The sequence below is a fragment of the Acomys russatus genome, chromosome 11 (assembly GCF_903995435.1).
Source record: "Acomys russatus chromosome 11, mAcoRus1.1, whole genome shotgun sequence".
In the NCBI taxonomy this organism is placed as follows: domain Eukaryota; kingdom Metazoa; phylum Chordata; class Mammalia; order Rodentia; family Muridae; genus Acomys; species Acomys russatus.
In genome coordinates this window covers 53,369,601-53,390,496 of record NC_067147.1, presented here as the reverse complement: position 1 = coordinate 53,390,496, position 20,896 = coordinate 53,369,601, and the positions used below count along the sequence as shown (strand labels likewise).

Below are 20,896 nucleotides of genomic sequence, written 5' to 3'. Positions count from 1 at the left end.
AATCCATAGGTTAGGTGTACATATGAGTGAATTGAGTGGATGAGTGGATGCGGGGTGTGTGTGAATATGTAAGGATTGGTGTAAATATGTGTGTGGGTGTTAGTGTGCACATGCGGGTAGATATTAGATTACCTGCACTATGTGAATTTTGGCGTTTATGAGGATGTAGGTATTTGCAAGTGGATGGGGGTTAGCGTGTGTGTCAACCAAAATGTAGGAAAGATGGATACCGATGTGGTACTGTGTGGGTACTGATGTGAGCAACCTGTGGTGCGCATGTGTCCTCGTTTGCTTTTCTGTTGCTGTGATAAAACACTCTAAGCAAAAGCAGCTTGGGGCAGGGAAGGGTTCATCGGGTCGCAGGGCATCGTTGAGGGAAGTCAAGGCAGGAACTCAAGCAGGCAGTGAAACAGAAACCATGGAGGAACGCCGCTTCCTGGTTTGCTTCCTGGCTCACCCCTCCAGTCCAGGGACACCGGCCCAAGGACTGGTTCTGCCCATTTTAGGCTGGGTCCTCCTGCAGCACTCAATTGCTGGAGCTGGAGAAACGGTTCAGCAGTTAAGAGCACGTGTTGCTCCTGCAGAGGATCTGGGTTTGATTCCCAGCACCCACATGGCAGCTTGCAACCATCTGCAACTCTGGTTACATTGGATCTGCTACCCTTTTCTCACCTCCGTGGACACAGGCATGCATATGGTCCACATACGTACATGCAGGCAAAATATGTATGTGTGTATTTGCTTTAATAAATCTAAAGAACAAAAGTAAGAAGACAATCTCCCACAGACTTGGCCACAGATCGATCAGTCTGATCTGGACCATGACTCAGTGTGAGTTTACTGTTCCCAGAGGATTCCAGGTTGTGTCTAGGTGATAATAAAAACTAACTAGCACAATGTATGTGCCGTTGTGTTCCTAGTATGTGTGCAGTACATTAGCATGTGTGTGGGCACTGGGATAAGTGCCCATGCATGGGTATTAATATTTGCATCTATGTGGGTGCTGGTGTGTATCAGTGTATGCTGGTATTTGTATATGAGTAACTGTTGGTATGTGTGTGTGTGTGTATGTGTGTGTGTATGTACATATGTGTTGGCATATGTATATTTGAGGAAGCATACATGTGTGATGTTCATGTTACAAGCACATGTATGTTGGGGCAGATGTGAGTGTACACGTGGTAGTTGGTGTGAGAGTGCAGCAGGTGACGCTGTTGCACACGCTTTGCTATAATGTACGGTATTGCACTCCCCAGGACAGGAAGGTAAAGAGAGCCCATGTTTTCCTCACTGCTGACTCTAGAGCCTTCAGTGATACAGCTCCAGCTGCATGAGAACGGCAGGCCCAGCTCGTGCTCCAACTCCCCCATGCCTTCTTGCAATTCTAATTCTAGGCGAAGGCTGGTGTAGCCCTTCTGTATGGAGCCCACAGAGCCTATGACAGTCCTGGAGGCACATAGCCATCCCTATGCTAGAGACACCGCCCTTCTCAGGTGTCCTCGTTCGTTCCCTCATACTTCACAGACATCCCCAAACACGACAAAGCCCTTGGAGGGTGTCAGAGTGTCAAGATACACCACCCCACAGCGTTTCTGGGCCCAGGTGAAGGCTTGCATGTAGACGCGAGGACTCAGTCTCCCCTGTGGCCATCTGAAGAGACAGAGGAGCCAGTGCAAACAATACAATGCTGGAACGACTGGAAGTGAAATGCTGGGCCCAGACACAAATGCAGAGCAGATATCCAGGAGTCCATAGATAAATGACAAATTGTCCATGCAGAAGCTTCCCCAAACTTTGATGTAGATGTTGGTCCTGGGAAGGTAGAATATGACCACATTGGGACTGGAGAGATGGCTCAGAGGTTAAGAACACTGTCTGTTCTTCCAAAGGTCATGAGTTCAATTCCCAGAAACCACATGATGGCTCACAACCGTCTATAATGAGATCTGGTTCTCTCTTCTGGCATCCAGGCACACATGGGGGCAGAATACTGTATAAATAATAAATAAATAAAATCTTAAAAAGAAAGAAGAAGAAATAGAAGGAGGAGAAGAAGAAGCCGCTGCCGGGTGGTGGTGGTGCACGTCTTTAATCCCAACACTAGGGAGGCAGAGGCAGGCGGATTGCTGTGAGTTCGAGGCTAGCCTGGTCTACAAAGTTAGTCCAGGACAGTCGAGGCTACACAGAGAAACCCTGTCTCAAAAACCCAAAACAAACAAGCAAACAAACAAAAAGAGAATATGACTATACCCCTCCAGTGTGGACTGTGGCCACAGGAAACCAGTCCAGACCTGCACCCATCTCCAGGGAACTCAGGCAAATTACACTACTATCAAGGATTGCCTGAAACACACACATTCAGACATATACACACATTCACACACACATGCACACACTCACACACATACACACACATTCATATACACATTCACACACACAGACACACACACACACACACTCACACACACATCCTTCACCACTGCTCTCTCTCTTTTTCCTGGCAGGAATACTTTCCAGCCTTCTAAACAGAACACCAGACACTGCAACCTGGGAGGGGCTAAGTATCTCATCTCTAGGACCCAAGCCTAGGCCCACCATGTGCACGGAGAATAGTCACGTGGACACACAGCATCCTGGGACCACTCAGGGCTGAGCTCAGGAGCTTAGGAGCTCATCGCTAAATACTTGGTCCCAACAGCAGCAATGTTTAGATTAAGGGCTTCAGGATGTGATCGGATCCTGAGGACTCTGATCTCTTGGGTGGATTAGGTCAGTGATGAGTTCCTATTGAATGGACTATCGGGAGCCACTGTAGGAGGTGGGGGCCTGGCTGGGAGAGGTGGATTACTGAGGTGAGTTTGCCCTAGAAGAGGGTACACTTTGTCCCATATCTGTGTTCTCTCTGCTTCCTGGACGCTGAAAATGAGCAGCTTTGTCCCACCACGCACCCCCTGCCAGGAGCTGTTGCTCCACCTCCACCATAGGCACCAAAACAATGGAGCCAGCCAAACCTCTGGAATGTGAGCTAATAAACCCTTCCTCACTAAACTGACTTTCTCTGGTGTTTTATCACAGTGATGGAAAGCTGACTAACACAGAAACTCACAGCAAGTCCAAGAGCCTAATTCTTCAGAGCCTGGAGCCCAGAGTCCAAGCCCCAATCCCAACCATACCCCCAGAGTTATTTCTGATTGTCTATTTATTCTTTTATGACACTGTGATGTCTTGGGTACCTTGCTATTTAGGAAAAAAGAAAAAAAAAAAAAAAAAAACTCTTTCCACTGTGAGCTAGTAACTCCTGGTGTGTAAACATGCCTTTCTTATGCAAAACGACCAACTCAAAGCCCACTTCTTCATCTAACTCCACTTAAACCAGGGGTCTCTGGCCTCCAAGCCACACAGGCTGAGGCGCTTGGTCAGTAGAGACACCTTTCTCTATCACAGTCTAGGCCTATGGAAGCTAAACTCTATTCTTAAGCCTGTTCGTACCATTTCACCCATTTCTCCTCAGAGAAGCTGCCACAGCCCTCGCGTTCCTTCGAAGCACCCTCCCTGACCATCCCCTCACATAGCCCTGCACAGCAGCAGAGGGTACTTCCTATTCAAACTGTGAGCAACACTCTCTCCTCTCACCCCTCCGTTAGCCTGCTATGGCTAATTAAACAGGTACACGCTTCCTTATTCCTTACCTCAGGTTTGCAGGAAGCTTCCAGTCGATGCCTTCGTGGGGGAGTGGCTAAGACAACTGACAAAGCTGCAGGCCAGTGGTCTGAAAGCTCCCAGTGCATGCTATTTGGATGCCTCCGGGCTGCCTCGCTTTAACCATCCCAAAGGTGACTCCAAAAGGGGGAAGCTACTGACAACAACACTGAGTCAGAACTTCTCAAGGGTTCTGCCCTGATGTCAGGTTTGGCCTCTCCCTTCACCGGGACTGTGCACTGCCGTCAACTGATAGGCAGCTCAGAACTGAACACACCTGTACCGAGCAGAGTCCGGTCTCCATTCTGGCTCCAACCACTGAGCGGGCAAGACAGTGGTCCTACCCTCAGAACTCAGGGTAGCACTTGCCAAGTGTCGTGCCACTCCAGGTTTTTGTGTCTGGATCCCCAGCCTCAAGCACAGGGACTCGCTGAGGGTTCCATGTACGCACAGGGAAGCACCCATGGGGTGGGAATTGATGTGATGTCGCCACAATGCAACCTTGCCACTCTGGCCAATATCCAAGAGCAATGCAGGCCTCCTGGGTCCCAAGAACTAAACCCCATCAGCTCTTAGTGGTCCCTTCCTTATGTTGCTGCCGCTTCCTTAACTCCTACTCCACAGAGCTTAGCCCGGGCCCAGCGCATGCGCAGCCACACAGACCAAATAGATTGACGCGCGCTCTGCTGTCGTAGTCCAAAGCCCTAATTTTGACTACAGGGCTGTGTTTCCATTCTGATAGGCTTGCGGGTTCCACAACCATCTTGCCTCCAGCTCTGCCTCTAGAGAAACCCAAACTGGAAGAGGACTTACTGGTCCTTTCAAGGGTGAGACTGAGGCCTTCAAGGATGCTGTGCTAAGGGTCCCCGCATCGAGCCTGAGCAGCAGCCCAGCCCAGGTTCTGTTCATAAACACTGTCACATCTCTTGCAGGCCAGCAGAGACCAAGACACCTCACCACGCCCTCAAAGAGCCAGAGGTAAGGCAAACAAATAAATAAGCTTTTAATAAGGCAACAGGTGCCCCCCGGCTGTGCGCGGCCCGGGCTGCTGGGTGCTCAAGGGCAAGCGCAGACGTGAAGGAGGCCTCTCCCCACTGTAGCTGGGCAGACAGCTTTCCATGCGGGAGGACGCGGGTGGCCCCCGGGTTTGGAACAAATACGTTTATTGCAGGAAGGGTGAGGCTAGCGGCTCACCAGGCGAAGAGCGGTTTGCTGTCCTCCTTGGAGAGCTCACACAGGCAGTTCAGCAGTAGCAAGGAGTCCCCCAGAAACTTGGGGGGCACGATATCAATAACCAGCTTGCGCAGCGCAGCTGGGCTGCTGTGCAGTGGGTTGGCCCGCAAATCTGGCCGCTGCTTCAGGATGCCGTAGGTATTGATGAGGAACTCACTGAACACCGGGTGCACTTCGCGGCTGTAGCCTAGCTTCTCCAGCCGTGCTGTCAGAGTCAGATAGCGATGTGTCAGCTCACGGAGCTTCTTCTCATCCACGGAGCCATCTAGGGACTTGATAGACGTCTGAGGGACACAGAGCAGAGGAGACAAGGCACCAGGTCAGAGAAGTGTCTAACCCTAATGGAGGTAAGTGAGGCAGGGCAGACTTGGAGGCTTAAGAGGGGAAATGGAAGCCTTCCATCTCTTCAACAACTTCGGAAAAGTGGGCCCTTGGTGCGAAAGAGGGTAGTATGGGGGGGGGGGCTGCAGGGGGTATTCACTTGGACCCAAGAAGAGTCAGGTGTCAGCAAAGACTTGCCAGAGCTAGGATGTGCCCCCAAATACCAACCCTGACCTCCAGCAACAAAGACCGTGTACCTGCTTGATCTTCTCAGGGATGTTGGACACTGTGAAACCATAGAGGCGTGTCACCCCCGGGAACACATAGGCCAGGATACGCCGGTCAAGCTGGAACGCGATCTCCCCGACGATTCGGCCATCCTTCTCAGGGCCCGCAAAACTCTGGATCTCTGGGTGAGACAGGTCCCATCCTGACCATTTCAAGGTCCCAGGTACCTTTGCCCCCCACTGTCAGGGTAAATGAAAATCCTTAAAAAGCTGAGATGTTTGACCTGGAGGTGGCACTGGTCCCTCTCTGCTCCAGCTTGTTTCCCTGGGACCTGGACACATGCATGGCTCCCTTCTCTGTTTGAGATGCCAAAAGCCATGTGAACCTGAAGAAGAGAATGGGTCCCCTAGGGAGAAGGCACCCAGGTCTATCCAGAGAGAGTGGGGTTCTCTGCTCTAGAGGAATTTTAATTCAGCAATATGGCTACTTTGGCAAGGGCTCATGCCCAAAGACTGGTCTGTGTGATCTAGCTGGAATACAGACATACCTTAGTATACACCTTTAATCCCTCTGGCTGGAATATAGACACATATACCTTTAATCCCTCTGGCTAGAATTTAGTACACATGTTTAATCCCAAACAATGACGCCTAGTTGAGCAACAGACTAATGTAGCTGATGAATCTGAGAAAGATTTGACAGGATGAGTCAGAGATAGGATATGCCCAACTCTCACAAGAGCAGAGAAGAAAGAGAAGCTACTTAAGAGCAGCAGCAGAGAGAGAGGGAGGGAGGGGAGGAGAGAGAGAGAGAGAGAGACAGACAGACAGACAGACACAGAGAGAGAAAGGGTTGGTTCATGGAGACAGAGTTCAGGAGTACAATACAGCTGAGTGCAGTTCAGTTCAGCTGAGTGCAGTTCAGTTCAGAGGCAGTTTTTCCAAGCAGAACAATTCATTAAGAAGCAGATAGAAGCCCATTTGAACCAGTCAGCTTGGAGAGGAGTTTTGAGCCAGAACAGCTGAGTTGAACCAGCCAGCCAGAGTTCAAAAAGAACTTGAAAGGGTGAGCTTATTCAGGAGGTAAGTCTCAGAGACTGAAAACATTCTAGGCCTAGGTTAGTAGAGGGAGGCTGGAAGCTGAAGCCGAGCTTGCAGAGGATTAGATTGTACAGAGGCTAGAAGCTTCCAGGCCTAGGGATAGTTAGATGGAAATGCTCTGGGCTGAGCCCAAGTCATGTATTCATAAAGCTTGAGTATGGCTCTCATCTTATCCCCTCTTCTGAGGACATAAAAAACAATATTTATACTCCCCTGTTGTTCTCAGATGCTGTCCTGCCAACCCTGCCAGGTCAACCTTCTCTGAGGACAGCGGGGGCATCAAAGCCTGGCTCTAGAAAGAGCCAACCTCTTCCGGTCTACACCATTGCCACCAAAGACTGGCTGATGTCTAAACGTCCACTGTCAGTCCGATCTTGCCATGTCTGAGGCGAGGATGATGGGCCAACAGGAGATTCTCTTTTCACTCTTCTTATAGTTATCAGGACACTTGATTCCTTCTCTACCCTGCACCCCCCCAAAAAAACTGCCCCACAATATCCCCTCTTCACATAGCAGCCTCTAGCATCATAGAAATCATTATTAAACAACGCAATGCATACCAATATCCTTTCAAAACTAGAGAGTCTTTTGTTTCCAGCTCCTAAGTCATCGGTTCTCAACCTGCGTGTCGTGATCCCTTGGAGGAGCCACCCACCCTTTCAGGGGGGTACATATCATATCCTGGATGTCAGACAGTTACATTATAATTCATAAAAGTAGCAAAGTTACAGTTATGATGTAGCAACAAAAAAATGTTATGGTTTGGGGTCACCACAACATGGGGAACTGCGTTAAAGGGTCGCAGCATTAGTAAAGTCGAGAACCGCTGGCCTAAGTGATGACAGTGCAGGAGTGCATCACCACACCTGGACCCTTGTCTATTTTCAATTGGATTGTTTGGCTTTTTACTATTGAATGCAAGGGGTTTTCACTTTGTTTTTTAGTTTGTTTTTTAAACAGGGTCTTAGTCTGTAGCCCAGGCTAGCCTAGAAACCACTATGTAGTCCAGGCTGTCTTGCAACTCAAGGCAATACCCCTGCCACAGCCTCCTATGACCTAGGATTACAAAAGGGAGCCACTACATCCTGCAAGAGCTCCTATAAGTTCTGGAACTATTTCCACACCAATACATGATTTACAAATATTTTCCACAGTGACTTCTCATTTCTTGATGTTCCTTAAAGCAAGAGAAGAGTTTAGTTTATCTATTTTTGGTGGTTGCCTAGGGTTTTGGTGTCATACCTAAAATTCCACTGTCAAATCTAAGGTGATGAAGACTGAACCCTGTGTCTTTAAGTTTTATGGGTCTTAGAATTATTTTTTTAATGTATTTATTTATGCATTTTATGTATGTGAGTACTTTGTCTCCATGTACATCTGCACACCAGAAGACAACATCAGACAGTTGTGAGCTGCCATGTGGGTGCTGGGAATTGAACTCAGGACCTTCGGAAGAGCAGTGAGTGCTCTTAAGCACTGAGCTAGCTATCTCTGCAGCTCCCGGTTCTTGGAACTCTTAGATCTCAGATCTCTTGGGCATTTTTCAAATGCCTTGAGCTGACTGTTGCATGTGATATGAGGTATGGCCCAGCTTTACCCTTCACACACACACACACACACACACACACACACACACACACACACACACACGTGTTCAGGATGACTGCCTTTCCTGCACTGTACTATCTGAGCCGCACTTTATCACATCACACTCCAAATGCATGAGCTTGCTGCTTTCCCATTGGTAAGCACGTCAGCCCTTATGACAAGCCTTGGTTTCTGTAGCTTTGTCATAAATTTGAAATTGGAAAAGTATGAGTCCTCCACTCTGTTCACTTTTTAAAAGTTCTTTTACCTGTCCTGCATCCTTTGTATTTCAATATAAATAGAAGGTTCTGCTTATCTTTTCATTAAAAAAAAAAATAGCTAGAAGTGATGAGTTGCAATGATCTACTGATTAGTATTGATATTGGCTATTAAACAATATTAAGTCTTCTAATCCACGAATACAGCTGTGTCAAATATTTAAAGTTTTATGCCTTTCAATGTGTTTCTGTCTGAGTCAATTTGTCCAGTTGCAGAAGGTAATAAAGCCCAGGAGTTGAGAACTCGGCTGGAAGCGTCCTCCCTGCTGGCAGCGTTTACAGTGCTAGAGCAGTGGGCATGCTACAGTGCCGGCCTGACAAGCATGATGTGCTCAGTGATACACAGTGGCATGGTTTTCATAGGGGCAACCAACCACTTTCCAGTTGGACTTGAGACCTGCTCCACAAGTGGGAATTCATGCCTGGGACTGTAAGCCTAACCAACAGCCCATGACTCAGGAAGTCAAAGGCCCTAGACCAAGCTTACTATTACTGATTCCCTAAAGGGATGTCAAACTGCCTTCTAAATATTTATGTTTATTCCCAAGGAGCAGTGCGGCTTCCGGTGCTGGTCAGAATAGCTTCTGTCTGCAGTGGGCAGTGGTTAATGCAGAGACTCATAACTGGTCAAAGTGCTAAAAAAAAGTTATTGTTGACTATTCAACCTTAAACGCACATCCCTAACGCTCCAGGGACATTGCCAAAGAAGGGGAGGAAAGAGTGTAAGAGGCAGAGGGTGGAGGAGTGCTGTGGAATGCTGTCCTCTGAACTGTGATGTGGCCACACACTCCAGAATTCACAACAGCTGGGCTTGTTGCCTGCACAAGGCCTGTGAGCACTGAGCACATCAACACTCTGAAATGGATGAGGGAGGGGCTCCTGGGGTTCCAGCTCTAGCTGAGGAGCTCTTGGCAGTTACTGGCAGCTGGAGAAAGGGGAACCATTTTTCTTCAGTGGTGTAGCCACTTGTAAGTTGCCCATGCGCCAGTAAGTAGCTCCACTCACGTTTGTGCAGGCAACCACAGTTAAACTCAGTGGGTCATCAAATGACACAGAAGTTAGGGGAGGATCTGTTAGGGAAAAGAAGGAGACTCAGAGGAAGTGGGAGGGGGACCGAAAAAACAAGGTGTGAATATGATCCCAATGCACTTAGTACAGGTATACAACTGTCAAAGAATTATGTTCTTTTTAGATCAAGGAATTAAAACGGACAAGTCAATCAAGCACATAGGCCCAGTCAGGAATGGTGGTACATGTAATCTCAACATTTAAGAAGCAGACACAGAAGGACTGGTGTGAATCTGAGACCATCCAGGGAAACAGAGTGAAAGCCTTTCTCAAACAAACAAACATACATGCATACATACATACATGCATACATACATACATGCATACATATATACATACATGCATGCATACATATATACATACATGCATGCATACATACATACATACATACGGTAGATGGAGGCATGAAGAGGCAGAATGCTTATACCTTCTCCATATTAATGCATCTCGCTGTGTCTCTCTATCTCTATCTTGAAAACAAAACACCAACAACAAAACAAATAAAAACCAAATAAATGTCAAGGCCAAGCTGCTTTCAGTACTGAATTCTGACAAACATGTGAGAAATAAGACAAGCAATTTATAGCAAATCAGAAATTTACATTACAAGAAAATTGAAGAACAGTTTCTCTCATGAATAGCACAAATTCTTTTTGTTGTTGTCGTTGTTTTTTGTTGTTATTGTTTTATTTTTCGAGACAGGGTTTCTCTGTGTAGCCTTGACTGTCGTGGACTCACTTTGTAGACCAGGCTGACCTTGAACTCACAGCGATCTGCCTGCCTCTGCCTCCCCGAGTGCTGGGATTACAGGTGTGCAGCATAGCACCTAGCACAGCACAAATTCTTTACAACTTCTAGCAAATTAGAAACCAAATGGGATTTTTTTCCCCAGTCTGATAAGAAGCATCTACAAAAACCTTAGCTAATGTCAAACTTCATAGTAACAGATGGAAGACTTTGCATAACTAGAAAAAGGCAAACATGTCACTGTCATCATTCCCACTTCACATTGGTTTAGCGACCAGTGTAAGAAAAAGAAATTAATGACATAAGTTAGAAATAGAACAATGAGCTCATCTTCCTTCACAAATGACATAATTGGGCCAGGGCTGTAGCTCAGCAGTAGGGCGTTTGTCTAGCATGCTGGGGCCCTGAGTTTAGTTCCTGTGCTTCACAACCAAAAACAGACAAACAAAAAACAGAAGGAATCTGTCAAAATGGTTACCAGTTTGGTAAGTTTTAAAGACACAAATTGTATTAATCAGTGTTCTCCAGAGAAATCAAACCATCTGGAGTGTGTGTGTGTGTGTGTGTGTGTGTGTGTGTGTGTGTGTGTGTGTGTACACAGAGGGATTCATTATAAGGAATTCACATGATTATGCGATCCCACAGATCTTGAGATCTGCAGTCAGCAAATGGCAAAGCCAAAAGACCTGATGGTGTAGAGAAGATTCCTCTCCACAGGCTGGCATCATGGAGACCAGAAAACACTGGTAGTTAAGGCTCATGTCTGAAAGCAGCCTCATAAGACAGAATTCTCAGGGTGATCTCTTCAGGTCTTCAACTGATTCAATAAGGAATACCCACATTGAACATGGGGGTTTTGTTTTATCCATACTACCAATTTAAATATTAATCTCATTTTTAAAAACTTTGTTGTTGTTGTTGTTTTTTGTGGGGGGGGGGGCGTTCAAGACAGGGTTTCTCTGTGGAATAGCCCTAGAACTCTCTTTGTAGACCAGGATGGCCTCAAACTCACAGAGATCTGCCTGCCTCTGCCTCTGCTGGATTAAAGGTGTGCGTTACCATGCCTGGCCTTAAAAAAAAAAATCTTTACTAGCATACCCAGTATAATGGTTGGACGAATGACCAGGCCCTGGCCCACACACTGATATCTGACTCATAAGTTAATTATTGCAGAGGTCAGTATACAGGCAACTATATAGGAATATATAGAGATATTTACATGTATAGGAAGTATAAAAGGTAATTAATATCATTTATGACTAGGACTTGATGGTGCATGTCTTTAAGGCCAGCACTTGGGAGGCAGAGGTTGGTGAATCTCTGTGAGTTTGAGGTCAGCCTGGTATACATAGTGAGTTTGAGGACAGCTGGGCTATGTAGAGAGACTCTGCCTCAAAAATAAATAAATAGGCCTGGCATGGTGGCTCACACTGTAATCTCAGCACTTGGGAGGCAGAGGCAGGCAGATGGATCTCTGAGATCAAGGCCAGCCTGGGGTATAAAGTGAGTCCCGGACAGGCAAGACTCCACAAGAAACCCTGTCTTGAAAAACCAAAAATAAAAAATAGAGTCCAAAACTAGACTCAGATGCAGGAAGAGGTCCGTTTTTGACAAGAAACTGAGGTCATTCCACAGGGAAGAGCCATCAAATGCTGCTGCTGGAAGTAGGTCCTGATGCAAAGCTCACAGCACAGAGCAAAACCAAACGCTTGTAACTAGTGAGAGACCTAAATCCAAAGCCTAAAGCTACAAGACTTCTAAAAGACTAAATCTATAATGTTGGATTTAACAAGGACTTCCGAAACTGCACACAAAAAGTACAGAGGACAAAAGAAAACTATCACAAAGTCCTACTTGACTATGTTCAATAATTTCATCTTTCCCTCAACAGCAACTGACTGGGAGGAGATACCTAGGAAACACAAGCCCAAAAAGGGCTTAGAGCTAGAACCACATAAAGAGATTGTTTTGATTTGTTTTGTTTTGTTTTGTTTTGGCTAAATGAGGACAAGCGACTCCATTTTTTTCCAAAAGGCCAGGACAGACATAACCCTGACCCTTGACCCCTGACCCCTGGCCCCTGACCCCTGGCCCCTGACCCCTGGCCCCTGGCCCCTGGCCCACCCTAGCTCTCCTCCCTATGCTTTGCCACTGGAGAAGCTAGCCACAGTCTCCCCACCCAGGGCCACCTGTGTGTACCATACCATTGAGGTAATAGGTCCTCCTGCTCCTATCCCCAGTGGGCAGGTTACTCTCCGAGAAGCACACCTTCTTAGGCCGCACGATTTCCCGGACTCAAGCAGGGTCTGTAGTCAGCCAGGGTGTCCTGCAAGGGACTCAGGAGTGGGGACAGCTTCCTGTCAGTAATTCGTGTGTGTAGGTCTGGAGGACTGAGGAAGGCCTTGAAAGGCACCTGGGAGGCGGTTGCACAGCCTGGGGAGGCATCATCCTCACTGGAGAGCGGGCATGTGAGCATAGCAGGTCTTCCAGGGAAGAGGTCTGTAGCTGGGAGGGTGTGTCAGGGACTGTGGCAAACCTTCCAAAATCTGGACCTGAGGTGGAGAAGCAAAGACAGCAGTCAGGCTGGAGGTACTCAGGCGGCGCCAGGAAGCCCAGAGAGAGATGGATGAAACCTACCACTCCCAGCCAGAGCTCTGCCCCTCCCCCGACCTTAGCACTTCACCAGGTGATGGAGGTGATGGAGGGAGCCCCTGCTCCATGAACTCTGCAGGAAGCATGTGGGCATTAGTGCGCTCACAACCACACTTGCTGGAGTGACACCTACATGCTTTTCAAATTGGTCACAAATGGTATCATCCTATTAGAAGTTTTTCTGCAACGTAAGGTTTTTCCGATTCATCCATATCCAGCCACCTGTGGACCACCACGTGGTTCCTCTGTTTCCTGGCCCATGTCCACACCCAAGGACTTTCACCCTTTTCACCATAAAAGCAAAGCTGTGGCGAGGGGTGAGGGTTCAGTGGTAGGGCGTTTGCTTAGCTGGGCTAGAGACCCTGAATTCAAAGCTCAGTACTTGAAACAAACAAATAACAAAGCTGTGGTCAGCATCCCTGGATGTGCCTCGTGGCTCTCAGTGAGCCCTTCCTTCTGCAGGCACACCTGAGCTCAGGTGTGTGCATGTTTGACTGCCCCTTGTTTTCCACAGCCTCATCAACTGTAACTTATCTGTCTGTTCTTGGACTTTGGGAAGTTCTCAGTCTATCAAAAATCATATCTTAAAAAGTACATATGCATAAACTAGCTACTCTGCCCAGAAGTGTTCCATTAAAAAGAAGAAGAAGAAGAAGAAGAAGGAGGAGGAGAAGGAGAAGGAGAAGGAGAAGGAGAAGGAGAAGGAGAAGGAGAAGGAGAAGAAGAAGAAGAAGAAGAAGAAGAAGAAGAAGAAGAAGAAGAAGAAGAAGAAGAAGAAGAAGAAGAAGAAGAAGAAGAAGAAGTTAAAAATGAGAGCCGGGCACAATGACACATGTCTGTAATCCCAGCACTGGGGGAGTCAGAAACAGTTGGATCTCTGTGAGTTCAAGGCCAGCCTGGTCTACAAATTGAGTCCAGGACAGCCAAGGCTACACAGAGAACCTTGACTCAAACAAACAAACAAACAAACAGAGGAAGAAGAAGGAGGAGGAGAGGAGGAGAAGTCGTTAAAACGACAACTTTGCCAGTGAGATGCTATACCTCCTATCTGCCCTTGTAAGACCCTTGGTCCTTGAGGGCCTCACAGCCCCTACCCATACACCCTTCACCGCACTGAAGAGCCTGTATACAGCTGTATACCAACCAGAAATGTTTTTGGAAACTGACATTAAATGGTTCAGTAAGAAGGAGTAAAACCAAAGTGGTCCAATAAACACATTTCTAAAAATTCTGAGGAGAAAAAAAAAAAGGTCTCTTCAACAAACAGTTCTGGGAAAACCGCATTTCACATGTAAAAGTGCAAGACTAGGTTATTCTCACACTCTGGGAACCTGGCCAGGTGGCATGCGGTTCACCAGTCCCTGATAGTGGTCAGCAACAAAGAGATGTGGGGGCTGGTGCCTAGATGGCCTCCACAACACTTACTGTTACAAATGTCACACATTCGCTACAGGATGTCACATGTGACCGGTTTCATGAGTATGGTCCCTCCAACCTCAGCCACTTGTCATCAACACTGTCTCTGTCCCCTTCTAGCTCCCTGTGAGATAGGATCCCCTATATATCCAAGCTCCCTCTTCAAGGTTCCCTTTGGGACTCAGTGGTGGAGATGTGGTGAAGGACCCTCTGATAGACTTTGTGCCTACCAGACCCCAGTGGACTACAAAATGCCCTTTCAATGCTGGGCTGAGAAGACAGAGGCAGACATCCCAATGGACTCTAAGAAGTCACTACACCAAACGCAGGACCTCACAGTCTTCCTTTCAATGGGTTCATTGCTAACCTCCAAGACGACCCACAGGAGTGGGCTACAGCCTGGCCAACTTCACACTTTACCATCAGGTTGTTTGTCTCCTTAAAGACTTGGTGAGTTGGAATAGCTCTCTAGCCTCTCACTCTGGCCAGGGGGTATGGACGGCAATCGCTGCCTTCAGGAAACTCACCCCACTAGAGTTCTCAGATATCAGGGATTGATCGGGAGTGGGAGCTCTGTCTACTGCCTACCATCCCAACCAAAGTGCCACCCACTCACAGCCAAGGGTTGATATCAGGATCTCCCTCTGCAGTGGGTGCTACACCCCGCTCCTGGAGCCAGGTTCTACCAAGAGACTCTTTTTCTTCCTTTCTTTTTTTCCATTTTTTTAAAAGATTTATTTATTTATTATCATGTTGCACATACACCTGCAGGCCAGAAGAGGGCATAAGGTCACATTATAGATGGTTGTGAGCCACCATGTGGTTGCTGGGAATTGAACTCAGGACCTCTGGAGGAGCAGTCAGTGCCCTTAACCTCTGAGCCATCTCTCCAGCCCTAAGTGACTCTTTCAACTGATGGCAAATGAATGGATGAGGCTAATTTAGCTCTATCAATAGACTCATCTGCACCTCTGTAAGGCAAGCAAACGGGACTAGCTGCTACAAAGCAGAGGAAGAACCACTCAGAGCTGGATAAAACCGCTTAAACCAAACCCAACAAAAATGGAAATGACCTCAGCAGGCCTAGAGCCATGTGACCACACCCTGCCTGTTTTAATCCAGGTGACAGAGCTTCAAGACTGCCACAGGGGGTCCTCCAACTATTGCCAGCTGGCATAGCTACCAGCTGACATGTCCACTCCACCATTCATCTGTGGGCTGAGTCCCTGAGAGAAGGGCTCCCCCCAAGACGATCTACACAACAGGCTACCTGGCCTATCTAAACCCTACGACCCACCCTGCACAGGTGGAGCTGCCGTGTCCTGGCAAGGCCTGCACCTCACCTCCGTTCCCCGGGGAGCAGGCCTCAGGGTAGGTAGCGGCCTTGGGAAAGAGCAGGTCCCGGCCCCCTCGGCCACAGCTCTCCTGGCAACTCTCACTGAGCAGCCGCTTCAGCATCTGGTTCTCCTTAAGGAGGCGCACCTGCTTCTTCAGATCTGCGTTCTCACTCATAAGCCTGTTCATTAGCTCGCTACCCTCTGCCATGGTGTCCAAAAGTGCTCACATGTGGGCCTGTGGCCCCATGGAGATGGAAATACAGAGTCCACAGACCCCACAGAAACTGCCTAAGGCCACGGAGTTCCACGCCGCCTGGCCTTCCACAGCCTTGTGATGTCGCTTCCCTTAAAGAGGCAGCATCACAAAGCCAACATCCTTCTTCCTCAGCCATGTTCCAAACATCTTTAAACCAACCTGGCCGCAGTGAGACACAAAGAAGCCAGATACATACTGAGTATGTAGGCATGCGCCTCAAATCATAGAGGGATTGGGTGTTGATAACATTGACAAGGTCCATGGAATGTGAAGGCAGGAGGATGACTTTCTAGAAGTCAGCCTACACAGAGAGGACATCATGTACCAAGACCTTCAAGGCCAGACCTTGCCAGCACCTTCCAGAAGCAGCCAGGACAAGGCATGGGCAACCTCGTTGTCCATACCCTGTGACGTCCACAGGCCATAGTGGACTTGGCTGTCATCTGAGTGACTGTTCTTCCCATGACATGTGCTGCTAACCTGTCATTTCCTGCCTCCACAGGACCACAGGTCAGAGGGGCTCCCAGAACCTACAGGACATATAAGATGCTGGTTTTGAGTTTCACCCTTGGAACCTATACTTAAGGAAGGAAAGGGCCATTAGAACAGAGGAGGTGACCAGCCTAGGGCAGGACCCCACGATTGCCCCCACAGTTCCAGGGAGATGCTAGGGGAACCCTGACAGGGCTGGAAGTGGAGGCCACTTACTGATCACATTATTACACTTCTCTCATAAAAAGATGTGAGGCAGCATGTTTGTGTCCAGCACACACACTGTGAGTACTGAGTGTCTGGCTCCATGCCATATACTGGACTCATTAGGGATGAGACCCTATGGACCAGTGACCATGAAACTGGCAATACTAGAGTTAATGTAAGTTAGTGTACAACTAATGTAAGTTAATGTACAGTTAATGCAAGTTAATGAACAGTTAATATAAGTTAATATACAGTTAATGTAAGTTAATGTGAGTGTCTAGAAAATCACCCAGGCATCCTGCTTTTCCTACTGCACAAAGTGGGTGACCTCTATTTCTGAACCAGGTCTTCCTGTACTGGCTGCTCAGAAACACCAATGGGGGCTGGAGAGATGGCTCAGAGGTTAAGAGCACTGGCTACTCTTCCAAAGGTCCTGAGTTCAATTCCCAGCACCCACATGATGACTCACAGCCATCTATAATGAGATCTGATGCCCTCTTCTGATGTGCAGGCACACATGCAGGCAGAATACTAAATGAATAACAAATAAATAAATCTTTAAAAAGAAATGAAACACTAATGGTTGCTGCCTGATCCTCCTTGATAAGAAAGGAGGCAACCAGAAAACCCCAATCCAACTTCTACCAGGTCCTTCTCTACCAATGTCTTGGGCACTCTGTGTGGACACCAGCATGTCCCCAGGTAAAAATCAGTCCAGACAGCCATGTTAGTATAATATTTCAAGTACAGCAAACTCGGAATTTTTGGAAAAAAGGGATTCTCTCTCTCTCTCTCTCTCTCTCTCTCTCTCTCTCTCTCTCTCTCTCTCTCTCTCTCTCTCTCTCTCTCTCTCTCTCTCTCTCTCTGTGTGTGTGTGTGTGTGTGTGTGTGTGTGTGTGTGTGTGTGTGTTTGTGAGACAGGGTTTCTCTGTGTTGGCTGCCCTGGACTCACTTTGTAAACCAGGCTGGCCTCGATCGAACTCACAGCAATCGCCTGCCTCTGCCTCCCAAGTGCTGGGATTAAAGGCCTGCGACCCCACGTCTGCCCTGAGAAAAGATATTTTTAAACATCAAATGTTTGATCAGTTGGCCTCTTTCCTCAGACAAGGGCAGTGGGAACTAGGATGGGAGCCACTAAGGGCTGTCAGCAGCCGTCAAAGACAGAAAGCAGAGCTCAGGAAAGCTCAGGGTGCTTGAGTGGCTTCCCCTCCACTAGCTGTTGTTGTTTTTCAAGACAAGATTTCTTTGTGTAGTTCTGTTTTAAAACTTGCTCAGTAGACCAGGCTGACCTCAAACTCAGAGATCACCTGCCTCTGCCTCCAAGTGCTGGGATTAAAGGCGTGTGCCACCGCTACCTGGCCCCACCCAGTAGCTTCTAACTGCACTGAAATGCCACCTCTTTCTCCTGGCAAGAAAATGCCATCCAGCCACTAGGCTACCAACATTCTGTCTATTTACTTATCATAATCCTTTTAATATGTCCTGAACTCACTGTTATTAATCTGTTTAGTGTCACATTTGTGACAGAACTGATCTGAATTACCTTTTCTTTTTCTTTCTTTTTTTTTTTTTTTAAAATATTTATTATGTATACAGTGTTCTCCCTGCATGCACACCTATACACCAGAAGAGGGCACCGGATCTCATTATAGATGGTTGTGAGCCACCATGTGGTTTCTGGGAATTTAACTCAGGACCTTTGGAAGAGCAACCAGTGCTCTCAACCTCCAGCCATCCTTCCATCCCGAATTACCTTTTCTTATGTCTTTAAATTTTTTATTAGTTTATTATAAATTTATTTATCTGGGTGTTTTGTCTGCATGTATGTCTGGGCACGACATGCATGCCAGAAAAGGGTGCTAGGTCCCCTGGAACTATTGTTACAGACAGTTGTGAGCTTCCATATGAGCACTGGGAATCAAACTCATGTCCCCAGGGAGAACAGCCAGTGCTCTTAACCACTCAGCCATCTCTCCAGCCCCTAAAAACCTTATTGAATTTTCATTTACCTATTCTGTGTTAGTGTGTGGGTGCACATGCATGCCACACGGCAGTCAGACAACTTTCAAGAGACAGTTCTCTGTATCATGTGGATGCTGGGGATCAAATTTACGTCATCAGGCTGGCAGAAGTTGTCCTCACCTGTGGAGGATTCTCAGCAGCCTCTCAAAATCGCCTTGATATTATTATTATTATTATTATTATTATTATTATTATTATTATTATTATTATTATTATTATTATATTAGGTTTTCTGAGACAGGGTTTCTCTATGTAGCCTTGGCTGTCCTGGAACCCTCTTTGTAGACCAGGCTGGCCTCAAACTCAGAGATTCCTCTGCCTCTGCTTCCCAAGTGCTGGGATTAAAGGCATGCACCACCAAGCCAGGCTCTAAAGATGTTATTTTTAAAGACTAATTTCAGGTGCACAGCAATACTGGGGTGAGGTAGAGATCACTTGTACACTCTCTACTCCCACATAAGTACACATTCTCCCCCTCAGAACCTTGCACCTGAGGCTCCAATTGTCAAATTTGGCATGTCCCTATCACTGAGTGTCTAGTGTGCATGCAGCTTCCCTCTTGGGAGTTGTGTTTGGCAAATGTGTAATGGTGGTATGTGCCGACTACAGTGTCCTGCAGAGTAATCTCCATGGCCTTGAGGATCCTGTGCTTTTTATCCTTTACTGTGCCAGAGCTGGAATCATGGTACATGCAACCCCAATATACCCCACAGAGAGAGAGAGAGTGTGTGTGTGAGAGAGAGAGAGAGAGAGAGAGAGAGAGAGAGAGAGAGAGAGAGAGAGAGAGAGAGAGAGAGATTTGGCTGCGCACCTCTGGTGACCAGAAGATAACTTTGGGGAATTGGTTCTCACCTTCCACTTTGAGGCACTGTCCTCTTTCTGCTCCTGTGTGGGCTCCTCACTGGCCCAAGTTTCAGGGTGGTGCTCCTGCCTCTACCTCCCATTTTTCTGTTGAGTGCTGGATTACAGATGGATGCTTTGGCATCTGGCTTTTTACCTGGGTTCTGGGGATAAAACTCTATCATCTGGTTTGTATTTCTAGTAATTTTACCCTGTGAGCCCCCATATCTTTTTTAAAAAGAGATTATTTTTTTGACAAAACTATGACAAATTTATAAACTTATTATCATTACCCTTAAAAAAAACAGGACCATTATATTGTGCACAAATAGAAATTAAAGGCAATGGGGCAGACACTAGTTGTCATAGGTATGGGCATTGCTGCTACATGGGGTCATCTGATCAGGTAGATCCAAATCAAAGGGCTGAGAGGAAGAAAAGAGACTACAAAGGGGGAAATGATTGCCACATCACCAAGTCCACCTTCCCAAAGTCATGGCCTAGAAATCCCCTTCTAAGAGTAACATCAGTCAGCTCTGTTCTTGCCTGTCTTTCATCAAACGTTACTTAGAATTCTGCTGCCTAATGCCCAAGTTTTGGGGATTTCCCCAATTCCTTCCTCTCCCAATTAAGTTCACTTTAGTCAACAAACACGCTTTCCAGTTTGTGAAGATTCTCTTCATTCGCAGCATGATGGGTGACGCAGAGGCCCCGGGATGTGTGGCTTGTGTGGGTAATAGAACCTGCTCTTGGCAGAGTGTCCAAGTTTCGCTTCTGTTTATGTGATGAAAACACTTTGACCAAAAGCAGCTTAGGAGAGGAAAGGTGTTATTCATCTAAAGCTCCGTGTCACCATCCATGAGGCCATCTCAAAGCTAGGCTTGTTTGTTCCATGCAGTTTCCTCTGACCAAGGAACTCACTTTACGGCCAAAGTGTGGCAAGAACCACAGAGAGGGTAGTGCTTGCTTGCTGGCTTGTAGGCTTATGCATTCTATTAGGTAAATTTGACAAAAATAAAAATGGCATTGTTAAAGCTAACTTCACCAAAAACCAAAGAGCCAGGAGGCAGTAGCCCCACCTTGTCTCAGCATCACACCTTCTCTGCTCTCTATTTTTGCCAGACCAGTTTGCAGTTAGGAGAATGTGCCTTTTTTTGCATCTTTGCATTAGGTTTTATAATTTTAATTGATGTATGGACACACAGAAACAAAAAATAAGTAAAAAAGGAAGATTTGAATCCAAGCAGTGCCACACTTTACGTCATCACTACAGGTGTTCAACCGTAAGGAAAACCACCTTTGAAACGATGCAATTGCTGACTCATAATTATCTCTACTTTAGAACATATAAGATAGTTCACTGTTATTAATGCTTTTTTATTAAGGCAATTTTTAAAAAGTAAGGGTAAATTG

General features: G+C 47.0%; 1 protein-coding gene across 1 annotated transcript; it reads right to left on the bottom strand.

Moving 5' to 3' along the window:
* Positions 1-4,889: 4,889 nt before the first annotated feature.
* Positions 4,890-15,874, bottom strand: LOC127195734 (speriolin-like protein). The gene is given in 6 exon segments (XM_051153270.1): positions 4,890-5,216; positions 5,511-5,662; positions 12,466-12,551; positions 12,553-12,727; positions 12,730-12,813; positions 15,673-15,874. Coding segments are annotated over 6 exon segments (1,026 nt in total).
* Positions 15,875-20,896: the final 5,022 nt, after the last annotated feature.